At 45.0% G+C, this 23,046-nt stretch overlaps 1 protein-coding gene across 2 annotated transcripts in view; it reads right to left on the reverse strand.

Moving 5' to 3' along the window:
• The window catches only part of Map2k5 (mitogen-activated protein kinase kinase 5), a 238,473-nt gene that overhangs the window by 43,081 nt on the left and 172,346 nt on the right, over nt 1-23,046 (reverse strand). For both annotated transcript variants that reach the window (XM_059268067.1, XM_059268066.1), the window contains 2 exons: nt 14,856-14,882; nt 14,509-14,541 (listed from right to left, as the gene is read on the reverse strand). In XM_059268067.1, the coding sequence (XP_059124050.1) occupies nt 14,509-14,541; nt 14,856-14,882 (60 nt within the window). The remainder of the gene's footprint in view (nt 1-14,508; nt 14,542-14,855; nt 14,883-23,046) is intronic.

The following is a 23,046-nucleotide window of genomic DNA, read 5'->3' on the forward strand; positions in this document are numbered from 1 at the left end:
ATGGTTGCCACCTCTGTGTGATGACTGGCAGAATTCACTGGACAATCTGTACTCTCCTGGGGAGGAAACCTAGTTGGTTTAAAAATGAAAATCTGGGGCCAGGGATGTAGCCCAGATGCTACAATGTTGGCCTAGGATGTTTTAAGCCCTGGGTTATATCCACAGCATCACGAAAAAATGGGTGTGGTGGTACATGTTTGCAAGCCCAGCACTTGGAAGGTGGAGGCAGGAGGGTCAGAAGTTCAAGGCTATCCTTGGCTACTTAGGAAGTTCCAGACCAACCTGGAATATACAGACCCCCATCTTTAATAAATAAAAATCCAACAACTAAAGAGAAGAAAATTAGAATCCCTCTTTTTGTTAAATATGTGTGTAGACAAAAGCCAGTCTATAAACCAAAAGCTTCCTGTGCAGTGGGTAGTTGAGGTCTTGGGTGGATGGGCTCAGTGGATAAGAGGGATTGCTGTGCAAGTATGAGGTCTTGAGTTCAAATCCCAAGAACCGGCACAAAAAGTAGGATGTGGTCTGTCATATGTAGCTGCATCCCCGGCCCTACATATGTGCGGTAATGGTGCTGGGACAAGAAGATCACTGGCTCTGCTGGCCATCATCACTCTGGGCTCAGTGAGTGACCCTGTCACAGTAAAAAATGAGAGCAGGACACCCAGAGACCTCTTCTAGCTGCAGTGCTCACACAGGTGTGTGCACCTACATACATGTGTACATAAATACACACACATGTTCACATACGCACACACAGATTAAAAAAAGTGTTATGGAGCATTATGGGAAATTAGTCAAGTTTTAATATTTCAAAAGTGCTTCAGGTTCTTATTTGTACACTTCTTGCTGTCACGGCTCTGCCAGGAAAGGGAGGGGGACAGGTAGGAAGAGGGGCACATGTGTTCCTGGCTGGTTAGCTACCCTGTTACGGACCAGCCATGCCTCAGCAGATCAGCACTGTCCGACAGTCAGCAAGGTCCAACTGTCAGATGTAGAGTTTATTTAGAGCATGGCCACTTCATGATCTGAAGTACATTCTTTATTCCATGCTGAGATGAACTTGCCCATTCCTGGGAGTGTTCGAGGCCAGCACTGGGGTGGGAACGAGGCTCTGCATTACCAAGGCTTGCGAAGACATCGGCAGAGAGGACACCTCTGAAGGCTCAGCTGGAGCCCAGAGTCCTCTCCTACCCACCCCACTCTACATCAGGCCTGAGTGGAGCGAGTGAAGGATGATTCAATTTCCACCCTGGGTCACCCCATGCCTGGGGTTGCCAGATGTGACAAATGACACGTGTGGGCATTTTGGTGTGAAGTTCTGTCTGCTGGGTCTGGCTTGACACTAGCAGTTCATTCTACTTGTCTTGGATGGACCTGGGACCAGGGGCTGAAGGCCTGAATTCTAACTACCAAAACCTCCACCCTGCCCATAAACCCTTCAGTCAAGGGAACCAGCTGTCAGCCAAGAGACCACCACCACCAGATGGCTTCTAAGAACCCAGGCCATACAAGAGAACAGGTGTAAAGGAATTCATCTTAGGTAATCGAAACGGATGTCACAGACAGCTTTTCAGTCACATACATTTTAGAAGTTCCTCAACACAATGGTGAAAACAGAGAAACATGCTTGTCATCAACGTCACTATGAACCAGATCACTCAGTCTCATTATTTTGCTGTTATTTAAAAGACTCACATAGAGACTTCCTAAACATGGCAAAGATTGGGTATTTCAGAAAATTCTTTGAAAACAGAACTGGAAAGTGGGTTCATTTTCTAAACCGTGTCTGAGATGGCTCCCTTCCCAGCCAGCGAGCATCTTTTCCCTTTTTATTTTGGGTCTCTTGCTGCTCACAGGCTACAGGAGTGGCACTATGTAGAGGTACCTGTGTGAACAGCATGCCCGCCCCCACTCCCAGCCACACCCCTCTCCCTCGCCTGCAGCTCAGGCACAGCCGCAGAAAGCACACTGTCTCACAGCGATGGGGCTTCATTACGAAAGCAGAACCCGCTACTATCCTCACTCTGCGGCTTCCCAACGCGTTTCATAAAAACACTGCTGCAGATAATCAAGCGTGACCACTGACATGCACAAGATTGAGTTTTAGGGACCATTAAATGAGCTCACCCTCGTGGGAAGTCTCTTGCTCGGGCTGGTCTAGAGGTAATTATTCAGCGGCTCCTACCTGTGGTTTTACCTTGTCCCCATATAGTGCTTGAATTCCATACACTGGTAAGGTCAAGCTTTTTTTCCTCAGGAAAAGTCCAGCTACACATGTTGCAGCCAGGACCCACATTATCATGCTAATATACGCAACTGGCATTTCACCAGGTTCTGACTGTAGCCCATTAAAAGCTGCTTTAGATGAAAGCTATATCACAAGCTATAGTGAGCAAAAACAGGAGAGAAAAATAACTCTCCATGGGGTCTGAAATGGAGGACCAATCCCTCTCTGCAGACCCCTCAGATGCACAAAGACACCCGGATCCATACACATGCGGCTCAACTACAAGAACCTGGCAGGTCTGTGTCCTGAAAACTCAACAAGCCAGAACACCATCAAGTCAGACTCTGAGAATTCACTGTAAACCCAGAGTCCGAGTCGCCACACGCCACACGGTGTGTCCTCCTGAATGTTCACTCGACTGTTAGAATAATTACTGCCCTTTGCCACCTGACTGCAAGCTAGGGATAAGGGGAACCCAGAACTTCAGTGACTCATGGTGAAGGAGCTGGGGTGGCATCTGCTTACATTTTTAACCAAACCCAAAGGCCCATCATCCGCAATCGCAAGCTTGGGATTGTATGTGGAACTGCTACACTTGGCTCCATAGAATAATTAACAGGGAGGGAATTTAAATCTGGCTGAAGGAGATACTGCATCAGTTTAAAATTAGTTAATATGAGAGGAACAAAGGGGGGAGAGATATGACAAACAAAACAAAACAAAACTACACACTGTGAAATGAACAAGTTCAGTTCGAATGTTCACCAGGATTTGGAAAATCATAATGCCATCTGCTACTCTGGACCTCAGAACATCAGGGATCTCAGGGGCCCAGACGCTTCCATTTCCAGGAGGAAGGAAGACAGCCGCCCCCATTCTGGAACAGAGGCCAACACCAAGCTGACCAGTTTGTGGTCTCTTTTGAGGACATTTCACTTCTCACACGGTCATCTCCCCTGGTTCAGGGAAAACTAACAGCAGGCAGAATCATCACAGTGACTGACCCTGGCAACCACCTTGGTTCAGGGTGTGAAGGTCCCATCATGGTGGATTAACTGAGCACTGTCCTGCGGCTGGGGAAGACTTCACAATAGTGCAACACATGGTAAATGGCAGCAGCCAGAACTGGCCCCACCGGGCAACTGCCCATTCACACGCCGCTATTCACAGGCCTCCGTCGCCACGAAATTAATTCATTAATAATACATCAGGCTTCGTGGACAATTCAAAGAAACAACACAGAGCTACATATCCTGTTTGGTCTGAAGATGTGGATCCTCCCTCCCAAGTCTGACTTGCTGAAATAAATATCACAATGATAAATATGTTAGTATTTTGGTTAGTGAAAAAGAAAAATATGGAGAAAAATCTCTGCTGAATTTGTTCAGTGCCACTAAGAATTCATAAAAACACAGATTTTCAGCATTAGTCAGTAAAATATGATTTTATATAACTGTTTTAAAAATTATTCTTTTCTTTCTTCAAGTGACTTTGAACATTTTTCAGAGAAAAAATTCTTTTACATTGTTTTTCCTGTAACATTTTTAACTCATTTCTTTCTTATTCCTCCCTCCCATGAACTCATAAATATGAATTAAATATAATTATAAGTGAACAGAACATTAACTTTTGGATTACTGCTGTGTTTTTGTAGAATGTTAATGTCATTTCTAAAGAAATAGTTATTGTCAATAGAAGAAAGTAATTACTAACAAAATCTAGCCTTAACCTATTTGCAATCTTCAAGCCAGCCAAACTGCATTAATTTAAACACACTGGACATTTCAAAGGAGGTTTAGGTCTCTAAAGACTGCCTCACATAAAAGAGGAATATTGGGTTTCAGGTTTCCAACGATATATATTCCCATCATTGTGAGACAGGCCTAGTTAATACAGGGCTGGAGGACAGGACCATTGTGTGCATCCAGGTGCACTGGCTCTCCCAGTTTCTGAGGCCTCCACCACCAGCCCATGCAAGCTGCAAACACCAGAGCTAAACCTCATCTGACATTTGCCAGGGAGGGGTGGGTCCTGACCTGTCTGTGCGGGCTGTGCTAGGACCCAGGCCAGGGATCCGCTTTCCTTTTGAACATATGCAGTCATGGGCTGTGGAAGGTGCAGGGGGGGTGGAAGCTGTTCTTTTCCCTTCTTGCTAACTTCAAAACTCAGGAAAAAACCAACAGGATGTTGTTCCTCCTGCAGTCAGTTAATACCACTTTCTGCACTTTTGGAATTCCGAGGGGCACTGTTATGTGGTCACTCTCACCAACCTTTCCCCTAACACTCCTTTCCTCTCACAGCCCAGAACCTCCTTAGTTACCCTTAGCTCAGGAATGACTCATTCTGCAGAGAATGACTTTCCTTCCCCTTTTCTTCCTTCCTCTTTCCTCTCCCTCCTGCCTCAAAGAGAGCAGAAATTTAAGAGACAAGCCTTCTTCTGGCTTTACCACTGAGCTATGTTCCAGCCACAAACATATTTCTTTATTTCTTAAAGACGTGAAATCATTATATAGATGACAAACTGAATTCTCTCTTTTTCTTTCTTTTTTTTGTGATGGAGTCCCCTGTAGCTCAACTACCAGGAGATAAATGGCCCTGAAATCACTATACAGCTGAGGATGACCTTGGTCTCTGGGTTGACAGGGGTAAGGAGTGATAAGGGATAGTCAACAACTTTTAAATAAAAATATTTATTATTTTAATTTATGTGTAGCTGTGTATCTGCATGGGTTTAAGTATACCATGTATGTACATATACCTGTGGGGCCAGGGCACATTGGATCTCCTAGAAGGGGAGTTGTAGGTGGTTTTTGAACCATCTGATGTGGGTGCTGGGAACTGAGCTGGATCCTCTGCAAGAGGAGTTAGCATCCTTAACCATAGAACCATCTCTCCAGCACCAATAGTCAAGATTGTAAAAAACATAATCCATGGAGCTCTTGCACCCAGATGCTGGGGGCGAGGGGTAGAGAGCTAAGTCACCCAATCAGCTCAGAGTAGCTGCATGGTCCTGTTTGCTGGGGTGGGTTTCTGAGTAACATAAAAGAGGGATTAAAGGTATGTGAAAACTAACTCAAAAAAAATTTTTAGGGTGTGTGTGTGTGTGTGTTGGCACTGAGGACTAAACCCAGTACCTCATGCTTGATGCAGTATACCATTGAGCTAATCCCTAAGCCATGAAAATGAACTCTTGAAGCAACGGGATGATGATACAGTCCCATTTTTAAAAGCGTGATTAAAAAATAATCAGAACCACAATGAGTTCAGCATGGTGGCACAAGCTGTAACACCATCATCCTGGAGGCCAAGGCAGGAAGATCATGAGTTTGAGGCTACTCTGGGCTAATTCAGTGGGTTCCAGGACAGCCTGAGATATGCAGACATGCTGTCTCAAAAGCAAAACAAACCAAGTAACCTACAGTGCCATACCACCTTGAATCTGCCAGGGATGGCTAGTACCAAAATATCAGAATCTAATTGCTAACAAGAATATGGAGAAAGGAACTCTGGGACATCATGGGAAGGTAAAGTGTAGTCATCATGGACAAGCAGAAGCTCTTTGATGAATGAGGAACAGAATCTCCACACCATCCAGCAACACCACTTCTGGGTGCCCATGCAGAGGAAACGTTCTTTACCTTGAAGAGACACCTGCACTCTAGCCTTGTCCACAATAGCCAGATACAGAAACAACTAATGTCACTTTGTGTGTGAATGATTAAGAAAGTGACAGAGAGGAGAGGAGAGGAGAGGAGGGGAGGGGAAGGGAGGGGAGGAGAAGGGAGGGGAGGAGAAGGGAGGGGAGGAGAAGGGAGGGAAACTTTATTTAGCCTTCAAGAAGGAAATTTAACCACGGTGACAAGAGCAGTTGACCTGGAGACACGGCCAAGTGAAGCAGACTGGATAGAGGCAGACAAATACTGCATGACCTCACCTCTACATGAAATCTAGGAAAGCAGAGCTCAGAGCAGCAGACAGTAAGAGTGGGGTTACAGGGTGGGCAGTGGGGTAAGGAGGGGAGGCATGGATTAAAGGGTACAAATTTACCACTGTAAAATAAGTAAGTCTGAAGACCTATTATGTAGCGTGGCTATCAAGCTATTATCAAAGAGTTCTATACCACATATTGCTAAGAGGAGATCTCAAGGGTTCTTACAGGATAGGGGTGCGTGCATGCACGTGCGCACACACACGCACACACACGAGTAGCTATGGGAGGTGATGGGTATAGTAGCTTGATTGGGCCAACTGCTTCATAGTAACTGTATGTATCAGGCGTCATACTGTATCCCTTAAATGTACTTAATTTCTATTTTTGTTTTTGTTTTTGTTTTTGGAGACAGGGTTTCTCTGTGTAGCTTTGCGCCTTTTCCTGGAACTCACTTGGTAGCCCAGGCTGGCCTCGAACTCACAGAGATCCGCCTGGCTCTGCCTCCCGAGTGCTGGGATTAAAGGCGTGCGCCACCACCGCCCGGCTCACTTAATTTCTATTTTAAGTCATATCTCAGTAAGGCTAAAAACCCACACACAACTTTGACATTACATAAGACATAATCATATTCAAAACCTATGGGTACTCACCTCCTGTTGCTTCCTATTCTTTGTAATAAGAAAGCAGCATAAGTATACCCACCCCCAAAACCAGGGCTTAAAACATGTCCCTTGACATAAATTAAAATATGCAGTTGGGCACAGTGGCATGCCCCTGTAATCCTGGCACTTGGGAGGCTAAGGCCTATTGAGATATAATTATGTGTTTTTGTCCCTTACTGAATGAAAATGGTATATAATTGATTTTCACATGTCAGACCAACCTTGCATTCCTGGGATAAACCTCACTTAGTTCTGACATTGTCCCATTTTGATTTTTACTGCTGTGATAAAACACTGACCAGAAGCAAGCTGGGGAGGAAAGGGTTTACTTCAGCTTACATTTTTCAGCCATCATCGAGGGAAGCCAAGGTGGGCACTCAAGGCAGAAGCTTGAGGCAGAAACTATGGAGGAGTGCTGCTTACTGGCTTGCTCTAGTTTCACATTCAGCTACACTTCTTACAAGCCTATCATCCTAGGAATGGGACCATCCACAGTGGTGTGCTCCTACATCAATCAGATCAGCAAATGCTCCTCAGACATGCATGCCTACAGGCTTTCTGATGGAGGCGACTCTTCAACTGAGGTTCCCTCTCCATCTCAAACTTGAGTATTTCATATAGTTTGGTAGCATACAGTTTTTCGGAGCATCCATCCACCCACCCATCCATCCATCCATCCATCCATCCATCCATCCATCCATCCATCCATTGATCTATTTATTTTTGGGACAGGATCTCCCTACGCTGTTAAGTTGTCAAAAAAGCTAACCAGGTCAGTTACATGATTCCTTCTAACTATTGCTGAATTCAGGGTGTAAAATCCTACTGGTGTTTTCATGAAGGTTTTTGTATAGATAAGGGATATTGGTCGTCAGTGTTTCTATTTATTTATTTGTGTGGATACAAATGTGCCACAGCACACACACACACATGAAGGTCAGAGAGCAACTTGAGAGTTAGCTCTCTTTTCACTATGTGGGTCCAAAGGATCAAAGTCCACTCGTCAGCCTTGGCAGCAAGCACCTTCACCCACCAAGCCACCTTGCTGGCCCTAGTTTTCTTTTTTGCCAAGTCCTTGGACTCAGGTATCAGAGTAGTACTGACTTCACAGGAACAAGGAGGACAGTGCTTCTCTTACCCCAGTTTGGAAGAGTCTAAGAAGCAGAGCTGCTAATTCTTCTTTAAACACTTGGTAAGATCCACTGTGAAAGCAATGCTGCTGCTCTGGCTTTTACGGCAAGTTTTTATTTATTTAACCTTTTTTGTTATAGGCCTACTCTGCAGTGCAATTTGTGCTTCCAGGGATTTGTGTATCTCCTACAGGTGATTTAGGTTTGTAGCATACAGTTTCTCAGAGCGTATGTTCTATTAATTAATTAATTAGTTAGTTAGTTAGTTAATTAATTAATTAATTCTTGAGGTGGGCTCTTCTGTGTTTCCAGGCTGGCTTCAAACTGTGGCAATCTTCCTGCCTAAGCTTCCAAACACTGGTATCCCAGGCTTACACCCTGAGAGCTTGGCTGGAGGTGCTAACAGGGAACTCAGGGCTCGTATACCCTTGACTGAGGACCAAGCATGCAGCTTCAAGAGAGACGCACATGGAGCAGTGAAGGAAGAAGGGCACCCTCCTAGCCAGCCTAACATCAGGTATGCATTCCTGAGTTTAGCAGTTGGGAGATCTCCTTCTGTCTCCATCAGTCTAGCAGAAGCCTGACATTTTACTGGTCTTTTCAAAGAACCAATGGTTTGCTGGTTTGTCTTCTCTATATCATTTATTTCTGCTGTAATCTTTGTTATTTCTCCTCCCTATTAACTTGGGTTCAGTCTGTTCGCTCTCTACTTTCTTAGGGTAGAACCTAAGCCTACTGATCTGAGATTGTCCTCTGTGCACTGCAGGTGCTTACAGCTCACTGCCCTCTGTGCACTGCAGATGCTTACAGTTCATTGCCCTCTGTGCACTGCAGGTGCTTACAGCTCACTGCCCTCTGTGCACTGCAGATGCTTACAGTTCACTGCCATCTGTACTGCAGGTGCTTACAGCTCACTGCCCTCTGTGCACTGCAGATGCTTACAGCTCACTGCCCTCTGTGCACTGCAGATGCTTACAGCTCACTGCCCTCTGTACTGCAGGTGCTTATAGCTCACTGCCCTCTGTGCACTGCAGGTGCTTACAGCTCACTGCCCTCTGTGCACTGCAGGTGCTTACAGCTCCCTGTCCTCTGTGCACTGCAGGTGCTTACAGCTCCCTGTCCTCTGTGCACTGCAGGTGCTTACAGCTCACTGCCCTCTGTGCACTGCAGGTGCTTATAGCTCACTGCCCTCTGTGCACTGCAGGTGCTTACAGCTCACTGCCTTCTGCACTGCAGGTGCTTACAGCTCACTGCCCTCTGCACTGCAGGTGCTTATGGCTCACTGCCCTCTGTGCACTGCAGATGCTTACAGCTCACTGCCTTTCTGCACTGCAGGTGCTTACAGCTCACTGCCCTCTGTGCACTGCAGGTGCTTACAGCTCACTGCCCTCTGTGCACTGCAGATGCTTACAGCTCACTGCCTTCTGCACTGCAAGTGCTTACAGCTCACTGCCCTCTGTGCACTGCAGATGCTTACAGCTCACTGCCCTCTGTGCACTGCAGATGCTTACAGCTCACTGCCCTCTGTGCACTGCAGGTGCTTACAGCTCACTGCCCTCTGTGTACTGCAGATGCTTACAGCTCACTGCCCTCTGTGCACTGCAGGTGCTTACAGCTCACTGTATTTTGTGAGTTTTTGCTGCTGTCCTGGAAGTTCTCCAGTGGTCCCTTTGGTTTGTTCATTATTCCACTGAACATATTATTTTCACATATTTGTGAGTTTTCCAGGTTCCATTCTGGGCTCTTTGGCTTCCTGGTCAGTCGTCTGGTTTCTGGACTCTCTATATAGTCAGTGTCCTTTATCAAAGCCCTGCTCCCATGGTCACCTTCCTTAGGGAGCCTTATTAGAGAAAACAGAGGGACCACTGTTTACCCACACTTCCAGTCCTAGACTGTGAGGAACTACAGAAAGTTTGCTCATTTACAAACTCACAGTTTTAAGAGATCAACACACAGTCATTATTTCTGAGCAGGTATAAAATGTCACTTCAACAAATTTACTTTTTATGTGTAAAATGAATAAACAGAAGTATAAATCAGGGATTTGTTAATGGTTCTTTTGAGCACCTACAGATGCTAGGCAAGAATTTATTTTTAGTTATAATATACCTGGAATGTATGTATATGCTTAGAGTACTAACCCATTTTTCTGGTTGTCATATTTTAGACAACATGAACATTCTGGAATACATCTGTGATCTCAAAAAATGATTTATAAGATAGTTTCAGGTCTTTCTACCCAACATTTATGTTTTCTCCTTTTTTAATCTAGGAAACTCCATTTATCTTTTAAGCCTGAGTTTAAATGCAATGCCTCCTGACCCACCCCCATCTCTGGGCTCTGTAGCAGTCAGCCTACACTGAACCATGCTTATTTGCTCTGTGTACATCTCTAGCCCAAGTTTATGGCCCATGTGAGGTCAACAGACTCCTGGGCAGGGTTCCCTTCAGACTTTCTAGTTCTCAGCCCTACCATCCACTGGAAGTTCCACTAGCTGGCTTGAGAGATCTTAGGATTTGGTGATGTAGACATGTGGTGTATCTCCACCTATGACAACTTGGTCTGTAAATGGCTTTGTGGCCCTGCCTAGAAGCCCATTCCTTCTGGATTTGAGGCTGTCCTTAGTGTTCTCAATTCAGGCTAGTACATGGCTGGCAATAGATAACTATGTGCTAACTGAATGCAGGTCTATCTATGTCACTGCATCAGAGGGACCTTAGCTTCTGTCTACCTCTTCAGACAAGGCTGTTGGCTCTTACAAGTACTGCTTGGGGATCTGACTTCATTTGATACGTTTTCATTTTGCTAGGGTCACCCTTGGGAGTGCCAGCACTAAAGGCAGATGGTAGAACTATTTGGATAGCACATAGGGGAGGTCCCCGACAAGAACAATGAGTGATCACAAGAAGAGAGGCAATGTCAAGGGAGAACACAGGAGGAGCACCCATCAAGGAGCACAGAGGAGACTGGAGGCACGTGATACTGTGATTTCAAGAGGCCCAAGAACATCACTGAGTGTCGAGGCCAAACATATAGTCACATTCAGTGATAGTGCACAGTCAGCTCCGTTACTTTCTCAGCCCTAGAGGACAATGATATATCCAAGCTCAGTTCAGCATCACATTCCAAACAGACTAGAATCTTAGAGAAAATGGTCAGCGGGCTGCCAAGAATATACATTTCTTTTAAAAATACAAATTTCTCACAGATAGCACAGCCAGCAGTAACATTTCTGTTATCTAGACAATGAAGCCTTGTATTCCCGAGGGTACTAGGTACTCAAGGCACCAGGAACAGATAAACAGACATCATTTACAATGAGAGGCAGCCAGGGGCCTGGGGTATTAAGAGGTTCTCTTGAGACTTATAGCCTTGGCTAGTTGGGTCCAAGCTACTCAAAGCAGACCAGATTCTCCAGAATTCTGATGAGAGTTCAGTACTCAGTCTGCCTTGGCTACCCTTCCAGTTGCTGGTCCAAGCTTCATCTTTGTGATTCTTACGCTTCTGTTTAGTTTTGGTGTTCTTTGCTTGGATGTCTGGTGGCTAACTCTGGCTCTACCCTACAGTTCCATCCTTGACTCTCAGATTGGCTCTAACATTCACATCTGACCACTTTGGAGCTAACTGGCCTCTGTCCACCTGGGTGTTGATTAACCACTGCCCAATCTCTGCTATGCTATGGTCAAGGTCAAGCTGAAGCCAGTAAACATAATATGCCACACTAGGATTTGCTACCGGTATGTTGTATATGACTAAATGTGCCTGAATTAGGATCCCTTCAGGAAGTAATTCAATTATGTGCATTCCTGTAAGTCTGTATGGAGGTATGTGCACATGAATGCTGGTTCCCCCTTAGGCCAGAGGCATGGGCCCCCCTGAAGCTGAAATTACAGGCACTTACGAGCCACCCAAAGTGGAAGCTGAAACTGAACTCGAGTCCTCTCCAAGACTAATACACTATTTAGTCACTGACCTATCTCTCCAGCCCCTGGTGGTACTTTTTGACTTGACTTTTCTGTAACAGGAAATAGCACACACTAGCATCGGGTCCTCAAACCCAAGGAGTAAAAGGCATCAATTCCTGACTGGTTATATTCACTCACAGAAGCCCTGAAAATCAGGAGCAGATGAAGTTGGAGGAGAGTTCCCAACCTTGTGGGATGGAAATGAAGAGAAGCTGTCTACACTGGACATGAGTGCGCAGTACCCGAGAGGCTAGGGCATCGGAAGCATCACCACTGAGACATCCAATGACCCGGGCCCAGGACTCTGCTGTTTGTTTGTTTGAGACTGGGTCTCACTATAATAATAGCCCAGGCTGGCTTTAAACTCACAATCCTCCTGTCTCAGCTTCCTGAGTGCTGGGATATAAGCATATGCTTGGATTCTGCATTTTTAATGAGTCTTAGCTCTTCCGATGCAGTGAGTCTTTGGGTCACTATATGAGGAATACCCAGTGCAGAGCAGCAATTAATACACACAGGGACAGTGAACACAAAACATGACCCATGCTTTCTCTGATGCTTTGATGTACCTTGCATAAGGCAGTCCATATGGCTGCTCCTTTCCTAATGACCTTACTGGATTTGAGATTTGACAGCCTCACTCTTACTGCTGTTGGTGAAGGATCTCAGGTTTAAGATCAACTTGGTTTAGTGAAGACAGTGTCAGCTTCCCAAGTTTCTAGAAAGAAGGCGTTTTAACAGGGTTTTGGAGTAAACAGAGATACTAGGTTCTGTTTGTCTTTTGTCTGAGGGAGAAAGGCTACAAAGAAGAGCATGAACTTTCAGCAAGATACTATTGTCCTTCAGTGTTACCCTATAATCTTTTCAAGTTTTATGATTTTGCCGAAATTAAACAAGTAAAATATTTTAAATGTATAACAACCATCATGTCTTGAAATAAGGAATAGAAACATCCATTTTATCCATAAAATCTTCAAATTAGCTCCCTGGCAACACATGTATCATCGGTGAGGAAGACACATACCTGAATGCCCATGTACTTTTGATGCCCAGAAGCCAGGCGTACCAAGAGTGGTGGAGCCCAGAAAATGGTGCAGGCTGTGCATTTGACTGGCGAGGCCAAGTTTCCCTGGGCACTTCCCCAAGCAAAACTGGAGGGAGATCTCAGGACAATGGCTTAATCAGGAGGATTCTGATGGGACAGGATGCTTTTGGAAACTAAGATGACAGAGATATTGATGAGCTATGAGGTCCAGGAGGCCTGTCTGATGTTTGAGATAATGGAGTCTCGATTTGTTTCAGGACGATGCCTTCATTTTCGCACCGACGTGTTTTATGGCTTGCAGGGGATGTATGGACTGGCGGATGGAGACATTAAGGAGTTGAGAGTCCCACTCTCACTGATGCTGTGATGTGGGTGTGCTTATTCTTTTCCTAGGAGGATCTTTATTTTTTTCTCCCAAATCTCATAACTGGTTATGCAGATGTTTAATTGAGAAGAATAGCTATGAAATTACTGTTTGTTTTTTTTTCTTTCAAACTTTCCTATCTGGACCACTTATTGTCTCTCTTCTCTATTTACAAATGCTCTAAACATTATAAAATTAAAGTTTAATTAGTTTTTAAAACTAAACTTTGCTAGGAGGCTAGGGTTTTTTTCTTTTTTCTTTCAGTTTTTCGAGACAGGGTGTCTCTGTGTAGTTTTGGTGCCTGTCCTGGATCTCGCACTGTAGACCAGGCTGGCCTCCAACTCACAGAGATCCGCCTGGCTCTGCCTCCTGAGTGCTGGGATTAAAGGTGTGCGCCACCACAGCCTGGCCCAAGGCTAGGATTTTTAAAAAGGTTATTGTGTCTCAATTGAAAGCCTGGTATACTATAAGAAGGCTAATATCAAGAAAAGCTGAAATTCAGAAAAAGAAGTAGAATCAAGTTAGCTGAGTGAGGTAGATGAGCTCCATGGAGGCAGTGGGACACAGGAAGTGCAGAGGGAGCATGCTCAAGCCAAGAGAAGTTAGGAAGAGAGAAGACTCCTTCCTGGAATACTAGAAGACTCAAGAAGTTAGGGGCAGATAGAATCTCCAGAAAACGCCTCATGAGGTAATTAAGGCTGAACTATTGACCAGAGCTTTGAACAATCCCTCTCCCATTTTAACCATGGTTTGCTTTTATGGATAAAACCAGAAAGGCATATTTTATCCAGCCCATGTTACTATTCACTCAACTCTGACCCTTCTCTATGGAATGCCTTTCAATGTCTCTTATAGAAGAAGTGATACCACTTTAATTTCCAGCTCCATCCCCATCTGGCCAGGAAGAGGATCAATTAATATTATCATGTTTTGTCTTCAGGGCTTCTGACATCCCCGAGGACCAGCCTGTGGGACAGTGTGTCATCACAGCGCTTCTCAGCCCAGACGGGGAGAGAGCAGGATTCAGGACAAGGCCAGCTCATGTAACACAGCTCAGAGCATACCACACAACTTGCTTCGAGGATGTTGGGCATTGTGCTTCATTAGGAAACAAAATATAAGCTTTCCACACCATTAGGGATGACTTTAGGAGTGGAAAGCACATAAGACGATGCCTCACCTCATCAACAATGCACTGCAGAATCTGGAGAGGCTGCGATGGGAAGAAGAGAGGGAAAAAGTATTAGCCCGTGTGCAATGTCTTTACAGTGGAGTGGAAAGAAAAAAAATCATTAATGCAATAAAATATAGCAAGATTAATCAACAACAGCAAACTCTTATAAAAACATGGATGCTCAGGACGTCCTATTATTTCTAATGGTACCTAATCTAATACAGGCAGTTAAAGGTTTGCATTTTCTTCAAAATGCAATTTGCTAAGTTTAAAACAAGGCATTCAAGCATGCAAAGGAAGCAGCCATCAGGAAAAAGAAAAGTGAATTTTTTTTCTGAACTCATAAAGCTTACCATTAAAGATCCCTGGTTTTTCTGAATCTGAAAAAAGGCAATATGTAATTAGCATGTCATAATCAAAATGACTCACTTGGACACATTATGATCACTGAGAGAAAATTATTGCATTGCTGGTGGCAATTTGTGGGCATGTGTTAACACAATTTACATAATGAAAATACACAAATGTTAATAGCTCGCTTCTCATTTATAGGCGAAAGTCAGCAGAATGTTAATTTCACACAACACTTTTTAGTACCCTCCAGGTTGTATTAGAATAGGGAGAAAAACCATAATCCATTTCAAAAGGCTGTTTACGATTCAGATATAAATAATGTTTTATATTGCTAGATTGTGAACACTGGGCTTAATGTTGCAATCATTGCTAATGTTATGAAGCTCACTCTTTTTAAATTAAAAACCGATTTATTTAAAATTGAAATTAAATCATAGTCAGAAATTAGAATTTTGGATTCCTGCCAGTGTCTGCTCACAATCCCCTATTTTGTGAAGAAAACTTTAATTATGTGGTTGAAGTGTTTGCCTGGAACTAAGGAGTAGGGTGAAAACTCTACCCTTTTCAAAGTTCTTTTGGACTGCTTCTCGAGCAGCAAGGCTCTCTGGGAAAAATCAAATGCATGAGGTTTTACAATGCTTTGCTAGGGTGCCTGCTCCGACTCCGCGTTCTGTGGGCAAGCTGCTCACATCTAACACAGACAGTTAACCACATGTGACAAGATCAATCAGCTTCAACTTACTACTCAAGACATTAAACACACCACTGTCCCCCCAGACACCTGCAGTTAATGGACCCAAACCCAACGGAAACTGAGTCCTAGGTCCTGCGTGTTGTAAACAGAAAAATTTTAGGGAGTAAATGCTACCAGGACAGGTCAGTTGTTGTCTGGGATCCATGAGCTCCAACCAGCTGGTTAGATGGGAAAGAGTAACATTCCATGTTTTCCTGTAGTGCTGGGAATCAACCAGGGGCCTCAGACACAATGGGCAGATGTTCCACTGAGCTGCATTCCAGGACCCTTCATGTGTTTTTAGTGGCACTGTGTGTGTGCTGTATGCATGTGTGTATGTGTGTGAGGCCAGAGGCTGATGCTGGGCGTCTTCTTGATCACTCTCCACCTTATTTTTTTGAGACAGGTCTCTCACTGAACCTGGAGCTCCCATGCCAGTTAAACTGCTTGGCCATCAAGACCCTGGGAGGCATCTGTCTCTGCCCCACTAGCACTCAGATTATAGGTGCAGGCCACAGCACATGGCTTTTACAGGGGTGCTAGGGATTTGAACTCAGGTCCTCATGCCTGTGGGGCAAGCACTTTACCCACTGAGTCTTCGCGATACTTAGGTTCTTCCCTACACATACTCAGCTGGCCAGCACAACAAGCCCTAAGGTACGCAGGGATGACAGTCTCTATGCTGGGAAACCAGGCCTCCCAGAAATTGTGCAGGTTCGGGTTGCAGGTGCAGGTTCGGGTTGTAGGCCCAGGTCTGGTGGTGCTAAGCCTTTTCAACGTTCCTTCACCTGGAGAACACCTGCCTATGACCACAGCATTCCTTAACAAACCAACTGGACTGCATGTTTTCACTTGCATGGTATGGCTGTCAAGGGTGGATGCTGGGTGTATGACTTCCTCTTGCATCCGTGTGGCTGACCAGCAGTCCTTCCCCTCCCCCAAGTACTGCTATGGAGCCCAGGCTGGCCTAGAACTCACTATCCTCCTGCTGGGGTTACAGGTATTGTAGACAGTAGTTTCCCGTGCTCTGTCTCAAGTGGCCAAGGTTCCTGCTCATATGTCGCCACCTTTCAGTCACCACACAGGAAGCAGTTCCAGGCTGCTGAGAAGTTTAGTAAACTCTCCAATGGCCAGGTGCTTTCTCCTTCTGTGGTTTTGACATCCCTTTTTGACATCAAAGAGCATCTTTCCTCACAGATTTCCAAGAGTCGGGAGATCACAGGATTCTCTGAGGTGCCTTGAAGTGAGGTTCGGGTTGGTTTGCGGCACTGCCTTCAGGAACGTGAGTTGTGTGGATCTGACACAGGGGAGGACTTCCAAATGACCCTGGATCTTACAGGGCTCTACTGTCTTATCTTGCCCTGTCTTACAGGTTAGAAGCAGAATACCTTGAAGACACCTTAAGACTGACTGTACTATATTGATTGGGCCAGTGAGGTGGTTCAGCTGGTAAAGGCTCTTGCCAACAAGCCTGATGACCTGAGTTCAAGCCTCAGAACCCTCACAGTGGAAGGAGAGAACCCCCTCTGGCAACTTTCCTTCTGACCTTCACATGCTCACCGTGGCACACGTGCCCATACACACACACACAAATAAATAAATGTAATTAAACTGTCCTATATTAAGGCTGCTACAAGGAAGAGAGGGATGACCACTGGTCTCTCTTTTATGATATAACAATCCAGTTTTGCCCAGGATCTTAGAGATGCTATGCCAGGGTTTTATTACAGTCTTGATAGTAACATACTACAGGATGTCAACTTCATGCATTTTGTATTAGGGTAGCAGAGCCAGAACCTGAAATTGATTCAAAATGCTTATGGTACTCAATTACTTCTGAACATTGTTACACAATGCAGTGACTTATGTCTTCCATTTCACATGGGTCTGATGTGATGATGCAACATCACCATAATTGATTCATTTTCTCAATTAAATAAAGCTACTGTGCGTTTCTTTATAGGAGTGCCACACAGACCATGGAGTTAGATGTATTATCTCCTTGCCTTCTCTCAGATATATTGCCTTGAAGGCTATGTTCTGTTCCTCTGTTAATTCCACCAGAAAAATTTAATGCCACAGTCATATTTTTCAAGTTCTAAGCTGCCATGCGCACGATTGTATTTATATTAGGCATATTTTTCACTGCTAAACTCTTTGTTGTTTACCTTTTTCAAGATCATATTACTGTCTGGGCACAGTGACTATAAAACAGATCTGAACCAAAGTCAACCTCCGGCCGCCGCCTCTGATTTTGTGCACAGTTCATGTAAAATCGAAGCCCCTTGTTTTATAACACAGTGAAAGTGGCACTGACGCGGTATAAAATGCCAGCTTCATGGACACCTATCTTTATTCTGGGCCTGCCTTTCTAAAGGCCTGACTGTGAGAGCAGAGTTCAGAGGTGCACGGTCATGTTGTTAGCGTTGATGTACAGCCCGCGCCTGACAACATCTCCCACACTCTTTACAATCAGCCTGCCTAAGCCCACGCTCTGCTCGTACATTTTGTTTGTGTTGAGTGGTTTCCGTGGCTAACTAGGACTTTGGGACAACTAACAAAATGTAACTGTTCCAGACAAACACTTCACTCATCAAGCTCTGGAATTAGTGGTGTTTTGATAGATTAATGAGATGAACTTCCTTCTTCTTCTGGGTTTTTTTTTTTTTCTTTTGTCAATTGTCAGATCCAAGATTTAAAACCCCACTAATAGGGGAGGTAGGTCTCCTTCTGTTGAAGGTAGACCCTCATATGTTTAAACAGGATGGATGGCTTGTTAGGAGGCAGCCACAAGTACTAGCCGGGCTTTGCTGACTGCATTAACATTTATTATATCTTTCTTTGCATGAACCTTACAGGTGGCAATTAGAAAGCCCCATAACATGACTCATGACCTTGGAAAGTGACCCTGGGAACGGGATTGTTAATGCAAAGACTCAGAGGTGAGGCCTCAACTATGGTGCTGGTGCTAAAAAACAATTTTGGGAGTTTCTGCTCCCCTCTCTGCAAACAATGGCAAAACAGACCCTGCTAGCAGGTCTTTCCCATCCTCTTCAGAGGCATAATCAGAAAATCAGAGTGGATTCACTCTGGAGCCGAGGGAGGACACCAGCCAGGCCTTCATTCCCCTCTGAAATGATGACTTGCCCCGCGGCTCTTGTCGGAGAGATTTATGGGTGACCTAGGTCACATCTTCCAATATCAGTTGACAAATTTTCTCTTTACATATTTACTGCTTTTCAAGCTTGTGTTATTTTCTCTTAGATAGAAAAAAAGAAGTCTGAAATTACATGGTATGGTTGGAATTTTTAAAGAATAGCAGCTTCATTTTGTATGACTCGAGCTATATTCCAGTCTTCAGTGTTAAACCGGTTTTTTTTCTTTAATTTTAACCCAAATGTAAGGATCTGAGACACTTTAAAGATGCTCTGTTCAAATCTGACACATTAAGCTACAGCCTCAGCTAAATCTACAGAGATTATGGTGAATTGGGATTTTATATGCTACACGAAGAATTAAGACCTAAAGAATTCTTCAATGGAAAGGACCTCAGAGATGCTCAAGCTCAATCTACTTACTTTGCCTTTATGGATATTGAGGCTCAGAGAGGAACAATATTCAAGGTCCCAGATCAGTCTGGCCTGACAGCTTGCTCAGGAGGCTACTATCCAGGAAAATGCACGAACCTGAGAACTAGAAAGATCCATGGAATTCCAGCCAGATACCCCTGGCCTCAAAATCCCCCTTCCTGCATTGGGGCTATGGACCACTGTCTGCACAGTTCTGGGTCCTGCATTGGGGCTATGGACCATTGTCTGCACAGTTCAGGGCCGAAACAAGAGGATTCCAAAGCCTCTCTGAAGATGGTGTCCCCACTCAGGAGCTGGGCCTGTTTACTTTCATAAGCTGTAACCTGTTGCCTTGTACCACCAAAAGCTTCCGAATGACTATTTTACAAAAAGGAATAAATGAAATTTACTGGGCCTAACTATGAGTGGAGACGTCCATAATGTACTAATTTTCCTGAAGGTGATATAAGACAAAATAAAAGATAATAGACATTGTTTCTAACGAGCTAACATAAACACAATAGCTTTGCTCGGCCCCTCTTCCCAGATCATCAGCCTTTATCCTTGTTCCAATTGTTATCACTCTCAGGAGTCTTACTATATCTTGTACAGGGTCTAAAACAAATGTTAAGTCATAGAGGAGTTATCAGGCAGTTCCCAATCAGGGCAGAATGTGCCTAAACTTCTACAGTCTAAGATCCACTTTCATGGCTGGAGGTGGTGGCACATGCTTCGAATACCAGCAATTAAGAGCCAGAGGCAGGTTTATCTCTGTGAGTTCAAGGCCAGCCAGGGCTGCACAGTGAGAACCTCCCCCCACCCATGTATGTATGTATGCAAAAAGTATTTGAATATATAATTAAAACAGAAGTTTAAAACAAGTTTTAAAATTCAGTTTAAGATCCTCTCTCTGTCATCTTCTTTCTGGCCCACAGCTCAGACTGCAGCCAGGGATGTGTTTGGGAGCTACCAGTTTTGAAAAGAAAACTAACTAGCCAAGAGCTGGGTGTGGCAGAAAGACTCCAAGATGCCTAGAGGAGAGCACAGCTCAGATGGGACCAGATAGAAAAACCCCTAAGGCCATAAATTAGAGCCCGTGGCTCTTGCTGCTACCCAAGGATCAAGGACAATGCATTTCTCCACAGAATACAACAGCTGGAGCACTGAGGTACAGGACAACATTACTCATCCGCTGGGTCCACCAGGCAGGGGGGCGGGGGAGGACCTCCTCGCCAGTCTCCTCCCTACCCTTTGTGTACTTAAAACTGACACAGCTCGTGTCCCACTCCATGTGCATGGAGAGGAGCCATAGCAAATTCTCCTTTGGGCGAACATTCACTTTAATCTATGTTTTGACATAGAACTGCAATTTGAAATAAACAGATGTGAATCACACGATGAATCTGTTTCCTGATGGTACAGGCCTAGCCAAGGTGTTCATTAAGTATCTTGCTTTGAGAAGATTTTAGGCATTTTTCTGCCTCTAATTTTAGTTCCTCCTTTTCTTTGTTCTGTGAGGGGATGAGCTTGTGTGACTCTAGCTTAAGACCATTAGAGGTGTGTGTGTGTGTGTGTGTGTGTGTGTGTGTGTGTGGTGGGGGAAGTGTGGTGTAGGTGTGTGTGTGTAGGGGGAGTGGGGTGTAGGAGATGCAATTTCTCTGAGCAAGGCCTATGGATGTCATCAATCTTCATGGTTAAATAAACCTGGTTCAGTGAAGATGCTAGACAGGGCTTTTCTAGATCTAGCCTTTAATTTGCTTCTCTGTCAGCTTAACCCACCCCCATGCTCTGGAACCCAAAGATGGGTTCACCTGGTCCATGTCTTTACCCACGGGGAATCTTGCTTTGTAATATTCCAGACAGAGGTATCTTCTAGGACTGGAATTCCAATGATTCTGTCTTGGACAGCAAGGACTGTTGGGAAGTTTCCTTCATGAATGTAATTTAGGATTGTATTTTCTTCATAACAAAGTCAGCTTTGAACTGGATCACCGGCCCTTTCTAACTCCCAGATCAAGCAGCTTGCATTTCTTAACAGGCAGCATCCTCTAACATCTGCAGTTAGATTCACCACTCTCAACCACAGCAAATGTCTCTGTAGTTTTAACCTTTATGCAGAAAGTAGATTTCATCTGCCCACCGTAGCCACACTGCTTCCTGTCATAATGCCACTCTCCCTGGACACACAGAGAATCCCTACTGTGTCGCTGTGGGGCTGGCGCTTGTCACATTTCCTGTTTACAATTTACAGAGTTTTAGGAAGGCTCACTACATTTTCTGAAGTCTATCAGCACAGAAGCCTGTTAGAAAGTTCATTTTCAAGGCCAAATACATCTTAAAGATCAGCCCGGGACCCCTGAGCTGTGGTGAATGGAACTGATGTCAGTTCCTTATATATTTGGAGACAGGTGCCATGTCTTCAATATCTTCTGTGCTGAATAAGCCCAGGGACTTTCCTCCCCAGGATCAGCCGCAGCTCTCGATGCCCTTTACCCTTCCCCCTCCACAGTAATGGCACTCCGGCCACATGCTCCGCCCTCACAGCCCTTTTGCTTATGTCAAGATGACTCCATGTGAAGTAGCAGATGGAGCACGGAGCTCAGGCCTGAATTATTAAGAGCACGTTCATCCCCTGGGCTCAGGGAGTTAAACAGCCTTCAGGTGCTGATGGGGAAGCCGAGTTGCTTGTCCAGCAGAAGCAGGTTACTCCGAGAGCCCAAGCAGTCACTGCTGGTTTAGGAATTGGGCTAAGAGCTAGATGTGGTGGTGCACACTTTGAATCTCAGAGGCCAGCCAGTCTACATAGAGAGTTCCCGGCAAGCCAAGGCTAATACAGAAACCTTGTCTCAAACAAGACAAGAGTGAGCCAAAAGTCACTGGCCAGATCTGCCTTTCCCCAAATCAGGAAGCCCAGGCTTTTCACTCAGTGAATTCCTCTGTGACTAAGTTGACTTTGAGTTGGTTTTTTAAAAAGCTGCCTGAAGGACCAGCTCTGATTTCACATCCTGTCACTCGTGGTCAGCTTCCTCCAATGTGTGCATATGTATGATAGCCCCTCTCATCCGTCTGGCTATGTTTCAGGACCCGCAGTGGAAGCATGAAACCCTACCCATCCCTACCCGTCTTTACCGTGTACATACACCCCCAGTAAGCTTTCATCTTTCCCTTAAAGGGCTTGTTTTAGGCACAGAATTGCCACTGTCTCTCCTCTTGTGCTTTGGGACTCTTACTGAGAAGAACAAGTGTTACCTGAGTGCAGCATTGTGGCACCTGACAGTTGAGCTGATGACCGAGACACTTGCTAAGTGATTGGCAGATGGGCAGTACAGACAACACGGACGCACTGCAAAAAGGGAATATTCATACCCAGAACGTTACAAACTAGGGTGGCACGGAGTTCCATCAGGCCATTCACAGCGGTACGCTGTTGGAAACTGAGGACAATGTTCGCAATTTTCCGCTTCCTAGTTTAGACTGCAGTTGACTGCAGGCAGAGACTAAAACGCTGGGTGAAGCGGAGACCATCAAAAGTCCCAATAAAACAGGGTACCAGCCCCTGAACACATACTCTCTTTGCCTTGACTGGCTTAGCTCACCGTGTTCTGGATCCTGCAGCAAAAACTCACGGAGGCAAAAGTGCCTAAAAGGGTTTTTGGTAGCCACAATCCCACAGTCGGCTCAACCAAGAGAAAATAAAGAAAAAGCAGCACTGCTGTCTCTGCCATGTCTCATACAGACACAGCAATGAGGACAGTTTAACTGGTCAGGGGCCCTGGACAGGTCTGAAGACGCTGCTTCTCGTGCCTCTTCCTCAGGACAAACAGACTGCATGAGCCTTTTGTTTGGCTGAGAGGAGGCTTGCCAGCCCTGCAGCGGCACAGACTTCCG

The sequence above is a fragment of the Peromyscus eremicus genome, chromosome 7, assembly GCF_949786415.1.
Source record: "Peromyscus eremicus chromosome 7, PerEre_H2_v1, whole genome shotgun sequence".
In the NCBI taxonomy this organism is placed as follows: domain Eukaryota; kingdom Metazoa; phylum Chordata; class Mammalia; order Rodentia; family Cricetidae; genus Peromyscus; species Peromyscus eremicus.